This window comes from Ornithorhynchus anatinus, chromosome 12, assembly GCF_004115215.2.
Source record: "Ornithorhynchus anatinus isolate Pmale09 chromosome 12, mOrnAna1.pri.v4, whole genome shotgun sequence".
Taxonomy (NCBI): Eukaryota; Metazoa; Chordata; class Mammalia; order Monotremata; family Ornithorhynchidae; genus Ornithorhynchus; species Ornithorhynchus anatinus.
Genome location: NC_041739.1, coordinates 297,194 through 320,699, shown reverse-complemented (window position 1 = coordinate 320,699; position 23,506 = coordinate 297,194). Strand labels below are relative to the sequence as shown.

The 23,506-nt window shown below is 48.7% G+C and overlaps 1 protein-coding gene across 2 annotated transcripts in view; it reads left to right on the top strand.

Annotated features, from left to right (window-relative positions):
* Window positions 1–23,506, top strand: part of MTMR7 (myotubularin related protein 7) — a 43,538-nt gene that overhangs the window by 4,691 nt on the left and 15,341 nt on the right. For both annotated transcript variants that reach the window (XM_029076346.2, XM_029076345.2), the window contains exons 2-5: window positions 13,394–13,516; window positions 14,416–14,578; window positions 17,574–17,731; window positions 20,679–20,807. In XM_029076346.2, the coding sequence (XP_028932179.1) occupies window positions 13,394–13,516; window positions 14,416–14,578; window positions 17,574–17,731; window positions 20,679–20,807 (573 nt within the window). The remainder of the gene's footprint in view (window positions 1–13,393; window positions 13,517–14,415; window positions 14,579–17,573; window positions 17,732–20,678; window positions 20,808–23,506) is intronic.

The window sequence follows — 23,506 nt, the reverse complement described above, 5'->3', positions numbered from 1 at the left end:
GGACAGAAGTGCTGTGTAGCCAAGTATATTCACAGTGCTTAAAGGGGGCAGATCCACATGTAAGAGTGATGCATAAGGGGAATGAAGGCTTAGCTGGGGAAAGCTCCTTGGAGAAGATGTGATTTTAGTAAGGCTTTGAAGGTAGAAAGAATGGTGGTCTGCCATGATATGAGTGGTGGTCTGTTGGATATGAAGGGAGAGGGAATTCCAGGCCAGAGGGAGGATGTGGGTGAAGAAGGATCAGTGGTGAGACAGACGAGATTGAGGTACAGTGAGTAGGTGGGCATTAGAGGAGTGAAGTGCACAGGCTGGGTTGTAGTAGGAAATCAGGGAGGTAAGGTAGGAGGGAGCAAGGTGATTGAGTGCTTTTAACAGGAGTTACTGTTTGTTGCAGAGGTGGATGGGCAAACTCTGGAGGTTCTTGAGGAGGGAGGAAACATGGATTGAACAGTTTTGTAGAAAAATAATCTGGGCATCAGAGTGATCTATGGACCGGAGTGGGGAGAGAGAGGAGGCAGGGAGGTCAGCAAGGAAGCTGATGCAATAGTCAAGGTGGGATGTGATTACCCTGTATCTACCCCAGTGCTTAGAACAGTGGTCTGCACATAGTAAGCACTTAACAAATACCAACATTATTATTATAAGTGCTTGGAGCAGCATAGTAGCAGTTTGGATGGAGAGGAAAGGGTGGATTTAGTGAGACAGGGGCCCATGAATAATCTGGAAAGCCTCACAAAGGGCTTGCTCTCTCTCCCTCTCTGTCCCATTCCATCTCTGTCCTTTGATGCTTTTTCCCCCAAGTGGTTGTTCCAGGGGCCAGGAGGGCTCCCCATGTCCTGGGGGAGAATGGGGACTCGAGGCTGATTCGAGAGGGGGCAGTGTTGCAGGCCACAACAGTCCTCCTGGACTTGCTTGTTTCCAGGGCCCTGACAGGCATTTTCTGCCCCACATACTGCACTGCCATGCAGTGGTTCTTCCCTGGGGAAGCCTGGGAAGACTTTGACTTGGCTGAAGATTTCAGCTGGCTCCGAGTCCGGTGGCTATTGCGTGAGGATGGAATTTCAAGCTAAACCAAGAAACAGTTTTTCTCCCAGAAGTAGCAGGAAACATGAATTTACCGGAAAAGTTGTGCAGTCTGAAATTATCAGGTTTGCGAAAGTTCTAGGTACATTCTTGGATGAGAAGGATTCAAACCTAGAGGCAAAATCTAGGGGTGTTGGGTGGTACGTGCTGAGACATGGAGGGAGTGTCAGAGATGGAAAGGGGAGAGTCAGGGATGTTGGATAATCTGTGTTGGGTCACTGGAGAGAGCAGCAAGGGTGTTGGATGATCAGTGCTGGGTCACTGGGGGAGAGTCAGGGTTGAAGAGGGGAGAGTTAAGGATGTTGGATAGTCCATACTGGGTCACTAGGGGGAAGTCAGGGATGGAGACAGGAGAGTTAGGAGTGTTGGATAGTCCATTCTGGGTCACTAGGGGAGAGTCAGGGATGGAGAGGAGAGTTAGGGGTGTTGTTTGGACTGTGTTTGGACACTGGATGGAGAGTCATGGGTGGAGAGAGCAGAGTTGGGGTGTTGGACTGTCCAGGCTGAATCACTGAGGGAGAGTCAAGGATGGAAAGGGGAGGATCAGGGATGTTGGATGGTCTGTCTTGGGTCACTGAAGGAGGTTTCCAGCCATTATCCCACTAGCTGTTCTCCAATCACTTCATTATGCTCTGCTCCAAGGGTCCTGTCAACACTCACTCTTTACAGCTCATCTCTTCTCTTTTCCACTCCCAAATCCCCAATTTCTTTCTTCTTGACTTCCCAGTCAGTCCAGGACCAATACATTGAGGGCAGGCCCTGAGCGGGGAGACCAATTTTCTTTGTTATGACACTGTCTTCCCTTGCCTGCAAGCTAGACTGTAAGCTCCTGGGGGCAAGGAATATGTCTACCAACTGTACTCTTCCAAGTGCTTAGTACAGTGATCTTCACATGGGAAGCACTCAGCAAATACCATTGATTGATTAAAAAAAGCAATGGTAGGGAGTTTCTGTTTGAAGTGGAAATCAACAGAAATCCATTGGTGGTTTTTGAGAAGTGGGGAGAAGTAGACTGAACTTATCTTTAGAAAAACGATCTAGGAATCAGAATGAAGTATGGACTGGTGAGGGGAGCAGTCAAGGAGGTCACAAGGAGGCTGATATAATAGTCAACCAGAAGCCGCTTTGCCTAGTGTAAAAAGCACTGACCTGGGAGTCAGAGGACCTGGGTTCTAATCCCAGATAATAATAATAATAATGTTGGTATTTGTTAAGTGCTTACTATGTGCAGAGCACTGTTCTAAGCGCTGGGGTAGATATAGGGCAATCAGCTTGTCCCACGCGAGGCTCACAGTTAATCCCCATTTTACAGATGAGGTAACTGAGGCACAGAGAAGTGAAGTGACTTGCCTAAGGTCACACAGCTGCCAAGTGGCAGAGCCGGGAGTCGAACTCGTGACCTCTGACTCCGAAGCCCAGGCTCTTTCCACTGAGCCACGCTGCTTCCCAGATCTGCCAATTGCTTGCTGTGTGACCTTAGGCAAGTCACTTAACTTCTCTTTGCCACCTATTTAGACTGTGAATCCCATGTGGGACAACCTAATTAACTTGTACCTATCCCAGCTCTTAGAATACTGTTTGATAGATAGTAAGTGCCTAACAAATACCATTTAAAAAGAAAAAAAAGGGATCCTCCCTGTCTCACAAGCCCATAACCTTAGCATTACTCTCGACTCATCGCTCTCATTCAACCCACACGTTCAGTCTGTCACCAAATCCTGTCAGTTCAACCTTCACAACATCCACCCTTTACTCTCCTTCCAAACTGCTACCACATTAAACCAAGCACTTATCCTATTCCTCCTTGATCACTGTATCAGCCTCCTTTCTGACCTTTCTGCTTGCTATCTCTCCCCACTTCAGTTCATACATACTTCACTCTGCTGCCCAGATCATTTTTCTACAACACAGTTCAGTCCATGTTTCCCCACTCCTCAAAAACCTCCAGTGGTTGCCCATCCACCTCCACATCAAACAGAAACTCCTTACCATTGACTTTAAAGTACTCATTCACCTCGCCCCCTCCTGTCTTACCTTGCTGATTTCCTACAACCCTGCACATTCACTTCACGCCTCTAATGCCAACCTACTCTATTTTGTCTCTCTTGCCACTGTGCCTTTGCCGCCGCCTCCCACCCCCAGCCTCTGGCCTGGAAGGCCTTCTCCCCTCCCCTCCCGCCTCTCTGCCTGCTTTATATCCAACAGATCATCAGTCTCTCCACCTTCAAAGACTTATTAAAAGCACATCTCCTGCAAAAGGCCGTCCCCCACTATGCCCTCATTTCCCCTACTCATCTCAATCCATCAATCTGTGGATTTATTGAGCACTTACTGTGTGCAAAGCACTGTACTAAACACTAGGGATAGTATAACAGAGCTGACAGACGTGTTCTATAATAATAATAATAATGTTGGTATTTGTTAAGCGCTTACTATGTGCCGAATACTGTTCGTGTTCTCCCTGCCCACAAGGAGCTTACCATCTAGAGAGGAGCTTTCAGTCTTTCTGTGGTTTCCTTGCACTTGGATTTGTTCCCTCTAAGCACTTGATATTCACCCCACCATCGGCACCACAACACTTATATAAATATCCATGATTTATTTTAATATGTCTTCCCCTCTGTAAGCTCCTTGTGGGCAGTGGAACGTGTACCAACTCTGTTATTTTTTAATGGTATTTGTTAAGCACTTACTATGTGCCAGGCACTGTACTAAGGACTAAGGTAAATACAAGATAACCAGTTTGGACACAGTCCCCATCCCATATGGGGCTCACAGTCTTAATCCCTGTTTTACAAATGAGGTAACAGATGCACAGAGAAGGTAAGTGATTTGCCCAGGATCACACAGCAGATAAGTGGCAGAGTTGGGATTATATCCCAGGTCCTCTGACTCCCAGGTCCATACCACCTCCAGTAGACCTTGATGCTTCTATTGTACTCTCCCAAACACTTAGTATAGTTTGCTGGACACAGTAAATGCTCTATAAAAATGATTGATTGATTAGCATAGTGGCAGCTTGGATGGAGAGGAAGGGAGAGGTTTTAGAGATGTTGGAACTGATAAGACTTGGTGACACACTGAATATGTGAGATGAATGAGAGAAATGAGTTAAGGATAATACCAAGGTCCTGGGATTGTGAGATAGAGACGATAGTGCTGTTGTTTACAGTGATGGGAAAGACAGGGGGAGGACATGTTTTGGGTGGGAAGGTGAGGGCATGTTAAGTTTGAGGTGTTAGTGGGAAAACAAAGTAGTGGTGTCCTGAAGGTAAGAGGAAATGAAGAACTGAAGAGGAGGGAGATCAGGGTTAGAAATGTAGATCTGCGAGTGTAGATTTGGGAATCATCCGTATAGAGGTGGCAGCTGAAGCTGAGGGAGTGAAGGAGTTCTGCATTCCTGATTCCCAGTCCTGTGCTCATTCCATGTCGAGAGGAGGGGCCTGGCCCAGTGTCCATGGGTGTCAGTGCCCGAGATATGAGACGGCCTGACCTTGGGGCCTGTTGCCATCAGTCATCCTGGTGTCGTGACCCCTGGCTGCCCCCCATTACTGCCCTCAGGATTGGTGCAGGAGCCTGACTTCCTACAGCAGTGATGTCTCCACTGGACTCTTGTCCTTTGGACATAATGGATATTTTAAACACCATCATTCTGTATTTTATGTAGAAGTTGACCAAGACCTGTTCTTCTCCTGGGTTGGGGATTGGTTGATGTTGAAGGTTGCGCTTTAGGTGGGCTGCACAAGCATGAAATGTGTTTCTCCCAGGAAGCCCACGGCCACTCTCTACCTCCTTTGGCCCTTTATGGAGCTTCCCAGGATTTCAGTTACCCTGCAGCCATCTGGCTGAGTGGGTGTTTATGGCTTTGTGATTTGCCCACACTGGGGCTTTGATTTGGTGGATTGTATCTTCTGACATCTGCCCATATGTAACAATTTCCCCCACCCTCCAGCTGACTTCCCTGGTGACGCCCCTTCACCACAAACCCCTTCCTGGGAGGACCCCCTCCTCCTGGAGAACCCCTGACTGCTGAAAGCCCTCTCTCCCCTGTTGGTGTTGGCTGGAAAACAACAGGTTCCCTCAGTTTGGAATTGGGAGTATTTGCTCTGATGTATTTGCTTGGAGTAGGCATTATTGCCCTTGGAAAGTCCTGGGCGCTGGCCAGCACTGGTCAACATGCCAGAGCCTTTCAGGATGGCTTCCCAGAGAGCCGGGCTCATGGCCCATTGGAGGTGGAGGGGGGCAGAAGGGGTTGGGGGTGGGGCAGACTGCTGCTCTCCTGCCTTTCCCAAAATCAAACCCCAGTTCAGATGCCCAGTTGACCATTAGAAAGGTTTTTAAGTAAATAAAGGAAGTTTCTTGGCCCTCTCCATTGCCTCATATCACATTCTGTTAATCCAGTAAACTTCGCCTTTTAGAGTGATCTTTCTATTTTGATCCAACAACCTTCTTTTCTAATGCTTCAGTCCTTGTATGACTTCACTGGGTTATGAGACCCCATCTGTTCTTAATTTGTTTTCCTTTCGACATCTATATTTTATCTGTTTTTCCTCTCCTGTGTGCTGGGTTGAAAATGGTAGTTCTTCTTGAGATTATTTATACCCTGAAAGGTGTTGTAAAGTGGCAATGAATCTTTTGATCCTTGTTCCCTCCCACCAGGCATGAACGTTCCTTTGAGCCCCCAGCCCAGGGCCACCTCACAAAACTAAATCATGTGGGCATGCAGCAGTGCTCCTGAGGGCCTGGAGCTTTTATTTAAGACACAGCAGCCAGCCGGCATCTGCAGCTTCCACTCATCAGTGTCCTGGTCTAATCCTGGCTTTGGGCTCTTTTAAAGCGCTTACTATGTGTCAGGCTCTGTTCTAACTGCTGGCGTAGATAAAAAGTAATCAGGTTGGTTATCGTCTCTGTCCCATGTGGGGCTCACAGGGCCACATAGCAGACAAGTGGCAGAGGTGGGTTATGATCCCACGTCCTTTTGACTCCCAGACCTCAACTCTTTGCACTAGGCCATGCCACTTTTTTGTTCATGTTGAAGGAAGAGAATAGAGAGTGTGCAGATTTTGTCTTGGAATTCCATCCTCCTTTGTATCCAACAGACCACTACATTCCCCACCTTCAAAACCCTCCTAAAACAACATTTTATTTTTTTTGGTATTTGTTAAACCCTTACTATGTGTCAAGCAGTGTTCTAAGCCCTGGGGTAGTTTCAAATCAATCCAGTTGGACACAGTCCCTGTCCTACAGGGAACTCATAGTCTAAATTAGAGGGAGAAGGATTTAATCTCCATATTACAGATGAGGTAATGAAATTGAGACACAGAGAAATTATGTGACTTGCCCAACATCAATTAATCAATCAATTGTATTTATTAAGTGCTTATTTTGTGTAGGGCACTGTATTGGCAGAGCCAGGATTAGAACCCAGGTCCTCTGATTCCTAGGCCCATGCTCTTTCCACTAGGCCATGCTACTTCTCCACAAAATCTTCCCCCTCTAAGTCTTTTATTTCCCCCATCTGCTCTCCTCTTTGAGTTCACTACGTATTTGGCTGTGTACCCCTTAAGCATTTCACTACTCACCCCAGCCCTCCAACACTTATGTAAATATTTTTATACTCTATTTCCACTATCCCTAATCTATTTTAATGACTGTCTCTCCCTCTATTAAGCACTTACTATGTGCCAAGCACTGAGCTAGTGCTGGGATAAAGTCAAGATAATCAGATTAGACTTCATCCCTGTTCCTCCTGGGGCCCACTATCTGAGGGGGAAGGGAGAACAGGTGTTTGTTTCATCCCCACTTTACAGATGAGGAAACTGTGGCAGAGAGAGGTTAAGTGACTTGCCCAAGTCCTCACAGTAGGACAGGAGCTGAGCTGGGATTAAAATTTGGGTCTTCTGACTCCCAGGACAATGTCCTTTTCACTAGGCCACGCTGCCTCAAATCACTTCCTCATCCATCTTCATACGCACACTGTTTGTCAATGGTTCTGCTTGTCTGTCTCCCCCTGTAGACTGTGAGTTCCTTGCTTCTGTTCTCCTCTCCAAGCCCTTAATGCAGGGTCACTGAAGGATTTATTGATGTAAATCCTGGTGATTGCTCTGCAGGTTGGGAAAAATCATGGGGAATTGGTAGAGGGGGAAATTGGCCAACAGGCAGCTCCTCCTGGCAACTACTCCTGCCATCCCCACTGGTCACAGGCCCAGGAAGCTGAAACTTGAATTTTCAGAGATGTTCAAATCAAAAAGACACAGGATGGTGGCAGCAATTTACCTGGGTATTGGGGTGCACTTGTGGGAATTGTCTCCAGTGTAGCAATAAGCAGTGGCATCTGACAGATTCCCCTACAGTGGCTGTAAGATCCTGCTCCCAGTTGGACCCACCCATGAATTTCAGGGGAATCCCCTACCTAAAAATTGGCCAGAATGCCGCAGCTCACTTGAGAGGTAAGTTTCTTGATCAGAAGCCACCGTGTCCATAGGGGGAGATTGCCAATGCTGGCCAGATTGAAACTGGCTTCAAAATATGAATGGGGGTCAGAGGTTAGCATGGGCAGGCAGGAACCGTAGCATTCTAGTGAGCAGTTCTGCAATTTTCTGTAGGGTAGGTAGCTCCCTTCCTCCTCTCCTGCCCTCACCCCATCCCAGTGCCCCCAAATTGTAGGCCTGAAGAACTTGGCCAAGTTCAGTTGCTGAGCTGCTGCCACTTCCCTGGGAATAAAACCCAGAGAGGTGGTCAGCAACCTCGCAGATTGCTGGTTCAGGCCAGCAGGTTTATAATAATAATGGTGGTATTTGTTAAGTGCTTACTATGTGCAAAACACTGTTCTAAGTGCTGGGGGGATACAAGGTGATCAGGTTGTCCCACGTGGGGCTCACAGTTTTTAATTCCCCATTTTACAGATGAGGTAACTGAGGCACAGAGAAATGAAGTGACTTGCCCAAAGTCACACAGCTGGCGAGTGGCGGAGCGGGGATTAGAACCCATGACCCCTGACTCCCAAGCCTGGGTTCTTTCCACTGAGCCACGCTGCTTCTCGGTTTATTTCATCACAGTGCTCGCCTAATGTCCAGTGTTTTTAGTGAAGGGTGATGGAGCTGAGGAGGAGGAGCAGCAGAAGAAGGCAGCTTTGAAAAGGTGAATGTGGGCCCATATTGAAATTGGCATTCCTGCTTTTGCCTCTGTAGGAGCCTGAGGGCATATTTTTGAAAGCCTTTTTCTTGTTAAATTCTTGAAGATGCTTTTGTTTATTGCACTTGGCTTCCCTCAGTTAGATGACTTACATAATAATAACAATAATAATAACAATAAGGATAATTGTGATATTTGGTAAGAGTTTACTGTGTGCCAAGCACTGTACTAAGCGCTGGGGTACATATAAGATAACCAGATCAGACATATTCTCTGTCCTCGTGGAGCTAAGAATCCAAGTAGGAGAGAGAAAAGGTAGCGAATCCCTATTTTACAGATGAGGAAACTGAGACCCAGAACAGGGAAGTGACTTACCCAAGATCACACAGTAGGCAAGTGGTAGAACCAGGATTAGAACTCAAGTCCTCTGACTCCCAGGCCTGGCTCTCTTCCTCTCTTCTCTTCCTTCTCCTCTCAGTTCTTTCCCAGTATTTGACCTTTTAAGCTTATGGCCCTGGGAAAGGGCTCCATTCAGACTTTATAACAGTCTTATATTTTTATGAATCATAAACAGTCTTTGGGGGGGGTGCTTGGTTTTTTTTTGTTTCAATCCCAAACCACTGGATTGTTTAGAGGACATCTGAAAGAGAACTCTGTGACTTATTCCTTACCAACATTTTGAAAGTTGTTAAAAATAAATAGCCAATTTATTTTATCCGAAAAAGCCTTCGCCAGGGTCCGCATCTTCAAGGAATGTCATCCTGCAGTTGTCAGCCAGCTGGAGCTCTCTGTTCTGCACTCCCACATTTTCCTCCAAGGGTCTCCGAGCACCACAGCCACAGGAATTCGTTCTCCTAGCATCCCTAGAGAGGAGAATATGGGTTCCATGTGGCTGTCAAGGAGACAGAGCCTGAGGGGTAAACGGCTTCAGGGTAGACTGAAAGTTCCTTGAGGACAGGGATAGGACATCTACCTACTCTGTTGTACACTTCTGAGTGCTTAGTCCAGTGCTCTACGCACAGCATGGACCTAGTGGAAAGAGGGCAGATCTGAGAGTTAGAGGACATGGATTCTGAACCTGGCTCTGCTGTGTGATCTTGGGCAAGTCACTTCTCTGTGTCTCAGTTATCTCATCTGTAAAATGGGAATTAAGACTGTGGCGTGGCTCAGTGGAAATAGCACGGGCTTTGGAGTCAGAGGGCATGGGTTCAAGTACCGGCTCTGCCAGTTGTCAGCTGTGTGACTGTGGGCAAGTCACTTAACTTCTCTGTGCCTCAGTTACCTCATCTGTAAAATGGGGATTAAGATTTTGAGCCTCACATGGGACAACCTGATTACCCTGTATCTACCCCAGTGCTTAGAAGAGTGCTCTGCACATAGTAAGTGCTTAACAAATGCCAACATTATTATTATTATTATGTGGGTCAGGGACTGTGTCCAACCTGATTACCTTGAATCTTCCCCAGCACAGTGCTTGGCACATAGTAAGTGCTCAACAAATACCACAGTTATTATTCCAGTACTTAGAACAGTGCCTGGCACATAGTAGGTGCTTAACAAATAGTACAGTTATTAGTAAGTGCACAATAAATGCCCCTTATTGATTGCAGGCCGTACAGCGGATGCATTGTAATGGGAATAGGGAATGCTGTAGAAACGAATCCAATCAAAATCCCCCCAAAATCGTGACAATGAAGGGAGACTTTGAGAGCAGAGTAGGTAGTTACTGTCTCAGGGCTCAAGGGTTAGGGACAGGGATGAGACAACCCTCTGCCAGGCCAACGTAGAGAAATGCTCTCATTAGGGAGATTCAGCGAACACAGTTTTGATCTGGGGCAGGACCGACATTAGAGAGTAAGGCCCTTGGGGACAGGGAACATCTCTTCCTCTGTTCTTCCCAAGCGCTTAGTACAGGGCCTTATTAAGGAACAAGTACTATTCCTGCAGCTACTATCGAGGAAGATGGTGGAACATTTTCCTCTTTAAGGACAGGGGTAGGACCTCATTCATGAAATGGAAGTTATGGGTGTCTATTGTGGACAAAGTACTGCACTAAATGCTGGGGAAAACTAGACATGGTCTATGGCCTCCAATAGGCTCACAATCTCAGAATAATTGTAGGGAGCAGAGGGACACTGTGGAGAGCTGGGTAGGAGAAAGGCGGTGACAGACAGCTAAGGAAAGACTGAAATCATAAAACAAGAAAATCAATATGAAAAGACAAGGACAGAAGTAGAGTGAGAGCAACTTTCTCAATGAGCAGTGAGGAGTGCTCTCCCCTCCAAGGTTTCCTGTTTATGAACTTGTCAGTAGAGCTCACAGCTATCCGCCCTGATCGGAGGGTAATAAAATCTTCCCACGTGGGTAATTCTATTGTACTATAGCAACATTTTATAATTACATAGGATCAACTCCAAGTGTCATTCATGAGTCCCAAATATTTTACAGGAATACTTTATAAGGTGATTCAGAGATTTTTCTTTAACCAAAATAATATTATGTTACTTCTGACTACATTTGTTAAACATAATCTGCTCCTCTAGAAGAGCATCTTTTCTGAGGGATTCCTCCTGCCTTGGGGGACCCTGGGTTTGGAAGCACCAAAGGAATAATAATAATAATAATGATACCCTACTTACAGCTCACCTCCTCCAAGAGGCCTTCCCAGACTGAGCTCCCCTTTTCCCTCTACTCCCTCTACCGCCCCCCCTTCACCTCTCTGCAGCTAAACCCTCTTTTTCCCCCATTTCCCTCTGCTCCTCCCCCCTCCCTTCCCATCCCCTCAGCACTATACTCATCCGCTCAACTGTATATATTTTCATTACCCTATTTATTTTGTTAATGAAATGTACATCACCTTGATTCTATTTATTTGCTATTGTTTTAATGAGATGTTCATCCCCTTGATTCTATTTATTGCTATTGTTCTTGCCTGTCCATCTCCCCCGATTAGACTGTAAACCCGTCAAAGGGCAGGGACTGTCTCTGTTACCGATTTGTACATTCCAAGAGCTTAATACAGTGCTCTGCACATAGTAAGCGCTCAATAAATACTATTGAATGAATTAATACTAAGCACTGTACTAAGCTCTGGGGTAGACGTAAGCTAATCAATTTGGAAGCAGTCCCTGTTCTACATGGGTTTCACAATCTGAGGAAGGGAGAAGCAGCATGGTCTAATGGAAAGAGCCCAGGCCTAGTGGATAGAGTATGGGCCCGGGATTCAAAAGGACATGAGTTCTAATCTTTACTAAGGGCTTGCCAGGAAAAGAATGACTGCAGATTTAAGGGGCCCAAAATTGAGGACGATCCAGACCCTTGCCCATGGCCAAAACCTTCCAGGCAGGTAAGTGTAGTCCTCTGCTGTACTACTAGGAACACCAGACTATCTGGCAGTTCTAAATGCCCAAGCCCTCGCTGCTGCTGCCTCCAGATTTGGCAGCTGTTTGGCTCCCTGGGTGCCTAATTAGTCAACTCCCTTGAATCTAATTTGTGACTGGCCCAGGATAGGACTTCCCTGGAGGGCCAGGACCCGAAGCAGTCGGTTTTGAGTCCCTCCCTCCCTCCTTCTCTCCTACCCTTACTGCCTTTCTTCCTTCTTCCTAGACTAGACATAGTCTCTGGCCCCCAAGGGACTCACAATCTCAGAATAATTGTAGGGAGCACAGTGAGACTGGGGAGACTAGGGAGGCTATTCTGTATTTCACTCCTTCCCTCCTTCCCACCCCCAACAATGGGGTTTCCATTCTGCAGACTCCGAGGCGCATGGGGGTCTCGGGTCAGCCAGGATGACTGCAGAATCCAGAAATACTTTTTTAACTGGAGATCTGCTGGGGTCAACCTGACCTTTTTTTTGTCATTTTAATTGGTATTTGTTGAGCACTTACTATGTGCCAGGCACTGTTCTAACCACAGGGATAGATATGAGATAATCAGGTTAGACACCGCCCATGTCCCACATGGGGCTCACCATCTTAACCCCCATTTTACGGACGAGGTAATTGAGGAACAGAGAAGCTAAGTGACTGCCCAAGGGCACACAGCAGACAAGTGGCAGAAATGGGATTAGAATTCAGGTCCTCTGACTCCCAGGCCCTTGCTCTTTCCACTGGGCTATGCTACTTCTCAAATCCAGGGCATACAGGCAGACGAGACCAGCGTAGCCCAGACTGCTGACCGGACAAGATCTCTCTGGGGCCCGGCTGCATGGTGCAGACCAGGTCTAGAGAGTGGCACTTCCAAAACTTGCCTCAAGGGATAAGTCCGGATTGCACCCATAAGAACAGCTTTTGGGACATTGTTGCTTTTCGTTGAAAACGGTAGGTTATTCCAGCATGACTTGATGGAAAGAGCACAGGCTCGGGAGTCAGAGGCTCTGGTTCTAACCCCAGCCTTGCCACTTGCCTGCTGTGTGACCTTATACAAATAACAACTTCCCTTTGCCTTCATTTCTTCACCTGTAAAATGGGGATTCAATACCTGGTCTCCCTCTATTTAGTCCTGTCCAACACTCTGTATAGTGCTTGGACCAAAGTCAGTGCTCTGAAGTACTAGAAGGCTTAATCAGGGAAGGCCTCTTGGAGGAGATATGACTTTAATATGACTACTATGAATATTAATAATTAATATTAAGTGCTCAACAAGTACCATTAAAAAGTCTTCTCCTCATTTTACAAATGAAGAAACTGAGGCCTGAAGAGGTTAAGTGACTTCCCCCAGCCATACAATTGGCCAATGTCAGATCTGGGATGCGAACCCGGGTCTTCAGACTCTCAGCCTTGTGGCTTTTCCACTGTTTTTTTTAATGGTATTTGTTAACCCTGGCACACAGTAAGTGCTTAACAAATACCATAAAAAAGTTTACAATGTGTCAAGCAGTGTACTAAGAGCTGGGGTGGTTATAAGCTTATCAGATTGGATTCAGTCCATGTCCCACATGAGGCTTATAGTATTAATCCCCATTTTACAGTTTAAGTAACTGAGGCACAGACAAGTGAAGTGACTTGCCCAGGTTCGCACAGGAGACAAGTGGCAGAGCCGTGGTTTCACTGTCTCTAAACTTGCAAAATCACGTCTGATTCTTTGTCTCAATCTTTTTTAATAGCCAACACATCTATAATGCGGTCATCAAAATTCTATTTCTCTGTCTTTCCCTCAAATTAATCTCTCTGTGTAGGTTGAAAATGTCCGTCTAGTTGATCGAATATCTGCCAGAAAAGCAGCAACAGGGACGTTATATCTGACAGCCACTCATGTCATCTTTGTGGAAAACGTGCCTGAGACCAGAAGAGAGACATGGGTAGGTTGTCTTAATATGCTGGAGCATTCCATAGTTGGTATCTCATGTATTTGTCCACATAACCAAAAAGAGCAGAGTAAAGGACACTTTACTCAAGGAGGCTGGACATGTCGATGTTCCATGGATTTTTCTCCCGGTCTGTGCCTCCCTTCTTTGGGACACCCAAGGGTCCAGTCATTGGCTTTCTTTTGAAGCTGCTCTGCCCAGCTTGGAATGTGAGCCATTTTAAAGGTCCTGCTCATCTCACTGCAGTGGCAAAGGTTAAGGCAACCCCAGCAACACAGAGGCCTCTTGGTTCTCGTGTCTTACTGACAGGAGAGCAGCCCGAGGTGCTAGATGAACAGGTGGCCTGCTGGATTTGAGCATGTGTCCTTGGTGGGGGCTGAAAGACTTGGGCCCCTCGGTTCACGTGTGACCCACTCAATAACTCGGCACAGACAAGTCCCGAGGTGTTCCCGTGCTTGAGTTTCCCATTTGGAATTGAAGAGCATTGTGGCTTCTCTCACCATGGACCCACCTTGCGGCCTTGTTTTTTATTTCATATAATTTCCTCATCCTCCATCTCCTGGCCTCCTCCAGTGGCCACAACCGAAGCTGGCCCAACGCTGGAGTGGAAGGGTGGGCCATCCCCAGGGATGGAGCCTCAATTTGGACTCCTCTCTTCCTGAGTTCCTGCCCTAGAAGCTCCCTATCCGCCATGGCCCGGCTCTGCTCCCAGGCCTTCCCTCCCCCGGCTCCTTCCCCGACACTACGCAGGCAGTGTGGGTACCCGTCTTGCACCGAGTGGGCAGCACGGGTGCCCGGGGAGCTGTGTGTCCTGGGTTCAGGTGGCACTGCTCCCTGCCACTCTTCCTGACCATTTGGCTGGCGGTATCATGACCTAGCTATTTCTGTTTCAGGTTCTTCATAGTCAGATTTCCTCCATTGAGAAGCAGGCGACCACTGCTGGAGGAAGCCCGCTGCTGATCCGTTGCAAGAACTTCCAGATCCTGCAGCTGGTCATTCCTCAGGAAAGAGACTGCCATGACGTCCACATTTCCTTAATGCGTCTGGCCCGACCAGGTAGGCTGAAGGAGTCCCCAAAATCTTCTAGGCTAAGGGTCTTCATCATTGTTGACATCGTCATCGTCATCTTCGGCATCCTGATCATAAAAATAACAATTGTGGTATTTGTTAAACACTTACTATGTGCCAAGCATTGTGATGAGCATTGACATAGATATAGGACAAACGGGAGGACAGCCTAAGGCGGAGGACGAATAGGTATTTAATCTCCATCGTATAGATGAGATAACTGAGGCCCAGAGAAGTTAAGTGGCTTGCCCAAGGTCGTACAGCAGGCAAACGGTAGAGCCAAGATTAGAACCCAGGTCTCTTGATTCCCAGGCCCGTGCTCTTTCCATTTGGATGTGCTGCTTCCTTTTCAGTGAAATGGCAGGCCTCTGGGAGTAAACTTCCCTGGGCACAAACGGGCAAGGTTTGGGCATGGCCTCTCGGCCTTGCCCTGTCCCCAAGGAGGCTAGGCAGGGTTCCCGAATGCACTGCCAAGACCACTTGGACGATAATTGGCTTCCATTTCCAGAAACCTTGTTAAGGCTTTTCCCCAGTGGTTGGAGGAGCTGAGCCAAAGCTGCAGCTGAACTTTGTCGAGGGTGTCCTAAAATTGGAAAACCAGTGCTGGGAACATATCCCCTTGACTGTGTGCAACGGGGCGGGCACAAGGCTTCAGAGGACAGGAACTTCGGGGTTGTAGCGCACAGATGCAGCAGACTCAGGGGCATTGCCTTCCCCTCACACCCCAGCCTCCTGCAGGTCGTAGACAATGGGCTGGGACCCCCAAGGCGGTAGGTTGGGAACCTCAGCCCTGCTAGGCATTGGGCTGGTGACCCTGCTCTGCCCTGCTGCCTGTGGCTCCGGGCTGAGCCATTCCAAGTTAAGCAGTCAAGTGGTGTCTGGTGTCCCTTTTTCTCCTGAGAGGAGAAAAGCTAGCCTGGGAATCCCTGGGTGCTGAGGGCTGGGGTGGCTGATGGGACCTTTGGTACCATTGTTTTTTGTTGTTGTTTTTTATATTTGTGAAGTGTTTACTCTGTGCCAGACACTGTCCTAAGAGCTGGGGTAGATATTAGCTAATCAGGTTGGACACAGTCCCTGTCCCACATAAAGACTGTGGTGTTTGTTAAACGTTTACTATGTGTCAGGCACTGTACTAAGCACTGGGTGGATGCAAGACAATAGGGTTGTACACGATTCCTGTCCCACGTAGGCCTCACGTTCTTAATCCCCATTTTACAGATGAGGGAATTGAGGTACTGAGAAGTGAAACGACTTGTCCAAGGTCATACAGCAGACAAGTAGCAGAACCAGTATTAGAATCCAGATCCTCTGACTCCCAGGCCTGCGTGTGCTCTTTCCACTAGGCCATGCTGTTTCGGTCTTCTGGTGAAGATAGATGAACTGTGGGGCTGACCCACTATCAATCTTTCTTGCCGTGATTCAATAGTATTGAGGACCTACTGTGTGGAAAGCACTGTGCTCAGAGCTATAGAGGTACAGAGCTAATAGACCTGGTCCCTGCCCTCAAGGAGCTTGCAATGTAATGGAAGAGGCAGGCATAAAATTTACAAGATGGTTGCCCTTCGTATTCAAAGAAGACACTATCGATGGTGAAATTCACTTATGAAAATCAGTGTGAGTGGCTAGGAGATATTTGAAATAGTTTGGTCTGAAAATGACGCTGATGGCATCGCTCAGGGAGCTGGGGATGGCGGCCCTATGGGGTCTAGATCTCACCACCGTCCAGAAGGTTGAACAATACTGTGCCCTATAATTTGGTCTGAAGCCAGATACCACGCTGCCACCATGCTCTCTTTGACAGTCTCCCAAAGGACGTGCTGTCCTTCTTGATTCGGTTTTCTAATTCCCCGTCGGTCATCATGTCGTTGACCAGCGTGCTGTCTAGGTAACACAATTCCGTGACAGCTTTTAGCTCTGGTTGTCAATATGAATTTTTGGTTGCTTGTGTGACTTTCCAGGTGCAAGCTGCTACATCACCTCAGATTCCTTTAGACATTATCGCCAGCCCTTAGCGTCCGGCCGATTGGGTGAAGTGGTTGATGATCGCCGTTCTGCTATATTTGTATTGTTTTGGTCAATTTTTAGGGTTGTGTATATACGTCAGTGCCCTTTGTTATTCTGTATAGGAAAAAACTTGGGCATTCTTCCACTTACACACTCTGTTTTCATCTCCAGAAGAGACAACCCATCTTAGGGTGTCCTGGCTGTGTCCCACTAAAATGCCTGCAGCCCTGGGAGGGTGCCGGGGAGCGCGGGACAGGATGGTGGTTAGTTGAAATTCCTTCCTGACACACATGCATTCAGCAGCCTTGAATGGGAGTTCCACCCAGGGATCAGCACCCCACAGCCACTAGGTGCTCACAGAGGGGCCTGCATTAGCAGGGGCTTGGCTGGGTGCCCAGGTTCCCTGGGAGTGCAATCGGATGGGACTCCTTTGGGCTGGGGCCGGCTGCAGCCAACAAAGAGGTTCCAGGCCTGCCCGGGAAAAGCCCCAGGGTTTGTAAGTTCTTCTGAATGGCTACTGTGGAAGCAGAGGTGCACGGTTGATGTCAAGTTGTGTGGGTCCAGGGAGGGTCCAGGGTGAAACGGCTGTGGCCCAGGGCCAGCCAGATGCGGCCCGGTATGGCCTGGTGAGGTAGCGGCCCAGGGCAGGGGTCAGGCCCAACTTAGATCGGGCAGCTTGGCCACCCTGCTGTTTTCTCTAGAAGCAGTGTGGCTTAGTGGGTAGAGCACAGGCCTGGGAATCAGAAAGACCTGGGTTCTAATGCCAGCTCTGCCACTTGTCTGCTGTGTGACTCTAAGCCTCAGTTCTCTAGGTCTCATCTGTAAAATGTTGATTAAGAGCGTGAGCCATATGGGGGACAGGGATTGTGTCCAACCTGATTAACTTGTATCTACCCCAGCGCTTAGAGCAGTGCTTGGCACATAGTGAGCGCTTAACCAGTACCATAATTATTATCATTATTATTATTCTCTCTTTCAGTAAAATACGAGGAGCTCTACTGCTTCTCATTCAACCCCAAGCTGGACAAGGAAGAAAGGGAACTAGGATGGAAGCTCGTGGATCTTGGAGAAGAATATCAGCGAATGGGTGTCCCGAATAACTACTGGCAGATCAGCGACGTGAACAGAGACTACAGAGTGAGTGGAGGGATTTTATGGATGGCTTTTGACCCAACTGGTTCATGACTGGTAGGCATGACCTGAGACGATTGTAACCACTGCTGCCCATGTTCCAGGCTCCCCAGCCCAGGGCTACGTCCTGCACACCCCCACCCCGACTGCCCCATTCCAAAGGTTTAAGAGAGGGTGGCTGTCCCATCTCCTCATGGTATGGGAGCACTCTGGGCGCAGTAGGGAACAAGTCTTCCACTGCCCCATGCCCTGTCCCTCATCTGGACCAGTGCCCCTCTGGCCTGGGGCTCTTGACCAAGGTGGTGCTCAGGCTGGATTCTGGGGAAAGACATTGATCTGTGCCCGGGATCCCTCGTGCGCATCATTTAGTGCTGCAGGGATAGCTGGAGCTGTGCCAGCCAGGACCTAGAGAAAGGGAGAGCTCCAGCTGGGAGGCTGCTAGAGCCGGAGAGGGCACAGTCGACAGGGCTGGATGCTCCCTTGCTGGATCACTGGCGGGGAGTCAGGGATGGACGGGGAGAGTTGTGGTGGGGTTGGATATTCCATGCTGGGTCACTGGGGGACAGTCAGGGTTGGACAAGGAAGAGTCGGGGGGGCTGGACGGTCAATGCTGGATCACAGGGGAGAGTCAGAGATAGACAGGGAGAGTCAGTGGGGTTGGTTGGTCTGTGCCGGATCCCTGTGGGGAGAGTCAGGTATGGAGAGAGGAGAGACAGGGATGCTGGTGGCTCCCTAGTCCATGAGGGTGGATGTCCAGGAGGGCAACTTTCACACGGTGCCTCCAGGTGTCCTGATGTCCCTGCTGGAGTCAATCCTGGTAGGACTGACCATAGGACTAACCCAGGACAAAAATTGGTTTGCATTTTTTAGCACTTTCATTTTTCCAAAGCACTTTGATATCACATCTCATTTTGTCCTCAATACATCCCTGTGAGAAAGGGATAAGCAAGAATGATAATCCCCATTTAGCAAGCAAGGTACCCAAAGCCTAGAGAGGTTAAGTCACTAGACCTGAGGTCACACTCAGGCTAGTGGCATAACTGGGGCTGGAAATCCAGTTTCCTGTATCTGTCCCACAGTCTCCCCCAGACTGTGTGACTGGATTTTGGGGAGAGTAGACCGGTTCCAGGAGTGTCATGGAGATAACCCGAAAGTGTGTACAGGGTCTAGTCTTGTCTCTGGGTGGTCTTGAGCTGCGGTCCCACCCTACAAACCCACCCTAGGCTGCAGTGTCAGCTTTGGGGCTCCAGGCTATTTACCCTCCTGACCCATGGGAAACCTGTTTGTCTGTCTGAAGGTAGGGGCATTCTCCCCACTGTCGTCAATCACAGTTCAATTGCTCAGACCTCTAAAATGGCCCTGGTTTTGGAAGAGGGAGTTTGGGTCAGGGCAGTGGAAGGCAAATGCCAATTTTCCTCGGACAAATGTCTTTATAGGGAGAAGATGTTGTTATAGAAAATATCTTCAGTCTCTCTGGCTCCAGTGTTGGTATTTCTCTGAATCTCTGGTGTGGGGGCAGGGTAGAGGAGTGCTCATTCAGATTCAGAGACTGGTACCTTTTCTGGTAGTACAGCCTGTTTAAGATTCTGGGTGAAATGCACTACCTAAATGGGGATTATCATTCCTGTTTATCCCTTTCTCACAGGGATGTCTTGAGGACACAATGAGATGCGATATCAAAGTGCTTTGGAAAAATGAAAGTGCTAAAAAATGCAAACCAATTTTTGTCCTGAGTAGTCCCGCAGTCCTTCTGTCTGTCTGCCTCTTCTCCGAAGAGGCTGGAAACAGCTGATGCCATTTGGTGATTTTATTTCCTGATATTTTCTTCCTTTCCATCCTGGAATGTGTCTTTGCCATGTAGGCAGTGAGGTTATGTGTCTTTCCCCATGGTTTGGGCAGGGTCTCCGGCTGCTGAGGCTGGGAGACAGTGGGTTTTCCCAAGCAGTCTGAGTCCCCGGGCCACCCTTGCCCTCCCAGCTGTCCTGCTGGGTGAGGGGTGAGCTGGAGTATGGGCAGTAGTCTCTCCTGCAAAGTGTCTCTTCCCCAACTCTCAAACCCAAATCCTTCTTCCCAGAACCCTCAAACCCAAATGCTTCTTCCCAGAACCTCCGCCTGGAGTTCTGTCTCCCTCAGGCCCAGAGGATACAGGCAGGCAGGGATCCTGGCGTATCCATTTGAGGATTGGACTGAAGCTGTTTGGCTTTGCCTGGCTCCACGTGCATTGGTGACCATAGAATTGGGTTCTCGTATTTGCCTTTTGATTGACCCAGAGTCCTTCTCCTGCTTCCTGAGTTCTGGAGCTCTGGGTGGCACTCCCTTTATTCCGTTGTCAGACTGCCTGAACTCCGGAGGGTGCCGCAGCCCTCAAACAGAGCTCAAACTCCAAAATGCTGTCTGGTTGGCTCTTTGGGGAACAGGTTGAAGATTCCCAGGGCAGGTTCTTGGGGGAATGGCAGCAAGGGGAGCCAGCCGAATAGCCCACTCCCTCCTCCACACCCTCTCCAAAAGGGCATCAGGTGCCAGGGAGTGAATTGCCTTTGTGGACTGGGGGCAAAGAGGCAATCTGTCCAGTAGCCTCAGAGCCAATCAGTGCGAGTGCCTGAAGGAGGTGCCATGCACATGAACTCCTGGCTGCCATCCTCTGTGGGATGCCAGGGCCCAGCTGGTGTCCCGACTCCATCGTGCCGAGACAGTCTTGTGCCCACCATACCTTGCCCATGGTGGAAATCCTAGGAAAGGGAGCCAGCCCAGGGTCCCTTCTGCCCTGCCCTCTCCAGCGGTTCCTTCTACCCACCTGACTAAGAGCGCACTGAGCTGACTGCCAAGTGGTGATGCCTGAGTGCCGGTGAGCGAAGCCTGGAGGCGGCAGAGTTGAGTCTGCCCCTTCCCAGAATGGTGAGGCGGAATTCGCTTCCACGAAAGCCAACCCGGTGTTTTGTTTTGGGGCCAACAGGTCTGTGACTCTTACCCCACGGACCTCTATGTCCCCAAGTCCTTGACAGCTCATGTCATCGTGGGGAGTTCCAAGTTCCGCAGCCGGAGGCGGTTTCCGGCACTTTCCTACTACTGTAAGGAGAACCAGGTAAGTCTTAGCCTCTGGCTCTGTTTGCTCTCATCTTGCTCCACGTCAGTCCCCCACTTCCCCCCGACACCTTGTCCAAGTGGCTGTTTTTAAACAAAACCCTCTCTATTTTTGTCTGGGAAATGGGTCATAGGAAAATTTTCTAAGAGGATTGCTGGCCCTGTGGGGTCTGTGGGAAGAGCCTGGATATCTTTATTAGTGAGGAGGAAGCGTGTTCCAGTAGGTGAAACTGAGATTCAAGGATTTGTATTATACAGACCTCAGTGGAAGCAACCCCCAGATGCCTGTGGAAGCGATGGGAGCTACGGAAGTTGCAAGGAATGGGCATTAAGTTGCCCTGAGCCCCCTCTGCAGGAGAGTCAATCAATCAATCCTATTTTTGAGCACCTATTGTGCACTGTACTAAAAGCTTGGTAGAGTATACTAGGGAAGCAGCATGGCGTAGTGGATAGAGCACAGGCCTGGGAGTCAGAAGGTGATGGTTTCTAATTCTGGCTCCACCACTTGTCTGCTGAGGGGTCTTGGGCAAGTCACTTCACTTCTCTGGGCCTCAGTTTCCTCATCTGTAAAATGGGGATTGAGACTGTGAGCCCCACATGGAACAGGGACTGTGTCCAACCCCATTTGCTTGTGTCCACGCCAGCACTTAGTACAGTGCCTGGCACATAGTAAGTGCTTAACAAGAACCATTATTATTTCTTATTTATTACTATTACACTATAACAGAATTTATTCATTCATGCACTCAATCGTATTTATTAAGCACTTACTGTATGCAGAGCACTGTATTAAGCACTTGGGATTGTACAATACTGCAATAAGCAGTGACAATCCCTACCCACAACGAACTCACAGTCTAGGGAGGGGGAGACAGACATCGACAAAAATAAATAAAATTACAGATATACACATAAGCGCTATGGGGCTGGGAGGAGGAGGGAAGAGCAAAGGGAGAAAGGGTGACGCAGAAGGGAGTAGGAGATGAGGAAAAGTGGGGCTTAGTTGGTAAGCACGATCCCTGTTCACAATGTAATAATGATTGCCAAATAGGAGCGTCCCCTTAGGATTGAATGCAGTGCTGAACCTGAAGAGGAAATCCAGTGTCTTTTCTTGGGTCTCAGCCCTGAGGCCGAGGGGGAATGGGTGGGACAGGGGCAGGGCCCACCCAGTGCTTGGCAGGTAGCCATCCACAGCATCTTTGAGCAGCTGGGCTTCACTCTGTGTGGCAGACAGGTCTCTCTGTAGCGAGAGCTAGGGAAGGCGGTTCCCCGAGCCCAAGGCCAGCCAGAGAAGGAAGTGGGACTTGTCATAGGGGCAAAGAGCACAAGGGTTTCGCCGGGTGATCCTGGGAGTGCAGGTGAGGATGGCCATCACCACCACCGTCCACATCGTCACCGTAGAGCTGGTCAGGGCCGTCTTGGGGGGGAGAGCCTGCATATACTCCAAGTAGATGGCCTAGTCCCTGCCCTTGAGGAGCCGATAATGAGGTCTTTGTCTTTGCCACACTGGGACACAGTCTCTCCAGGAGATGAGTCAGCTGAGAATTGGAAGGACAGCTCTCTGGGGTCTGAATCCATGTGGATATTTTGTGTGTCTACTTTGGTTTCAAGGACCAGCTGCCGCTGCTGCTGGCCACATGGCCGAGAGGCTTAGACTCTCCACGATCAATCAATCATCAATGGTTTTTAGTGAGCGCTTACCGTATGCAGAGCACTGTACTAAGCACTCGGGAGAGTACAGTACAGCAGAGATAGTAGACACGTGCTCTTACCACAAGGAGCTTACAGTCTAGAAGTTACAGCCTGATGACAGTGGAGACGACGGTCTGGCCACAGGCATATCCTCCCTTGCCCCTGACCCATTGACGAGCTGGGATTAACGAGTCACAGTTTACATCACCTCTGTGAGCCTGGAACTTGGACTTCTGCCCTCCATTTTCTGACCTGACCAGTGCTGCTAAATCTGGGCGGCACCCTGACCTTCAGCTCTCCTAGAACACCGGTCAGTTAGCCAAGAGCACCCTGCAATTTGGCTCAGTTAACGCCTTTGGGATCTCAGGGGAATGGAAGCTTCCGGCAGAAATCCCAAGCTGCTTGGGTCTTTGAAAGACCCCTGAGCACCGCTCCAGACTTTGCTCTTCATTAGGTATTCCTCAGGCTCTGAAGTGAACAATTTTGAGTGCTACCCCTCATGGACTCAAATCACAACTCCCATGAAACAAGAGGCTGGCCGTTTTCCAAAATGACTCCTTCCAATAAAAGACAGATTAATTAATTCATTCAGTTGTATTTATTGAGCGCTTACTGTGTGCAGAGCACTGTACTAAGCACTTGGGAGAGAACAATATAACAGATACTTTCCCTGCCCACAATGAGATTACAGTCTAGAGGAGGAGACAGACATTAATACGAATACATAATTTACAGATATGTACATAAATACTATGGGGCTTGGAGGGGGGGATGAATGCATAAGAGAAAATCAGGGTGACATAGAAGGGAGCGAGAGAAGAAGAAAGGGCAGCTTAGTCAGGGAAGGCCTCTTTGAGAAGATGTGGCTTCAATAAAGCTTTGAAGAGAGAGAGAATAATGGAGAAATAGTAATTGTCTGTCAGATTTGGGGCAGGAGGACGTTCCAGGCCAGAGGCAGGACGTGGGCGAGGGGAAGGTGGTGAGATAGATGAGATCGAGGTACAGCGA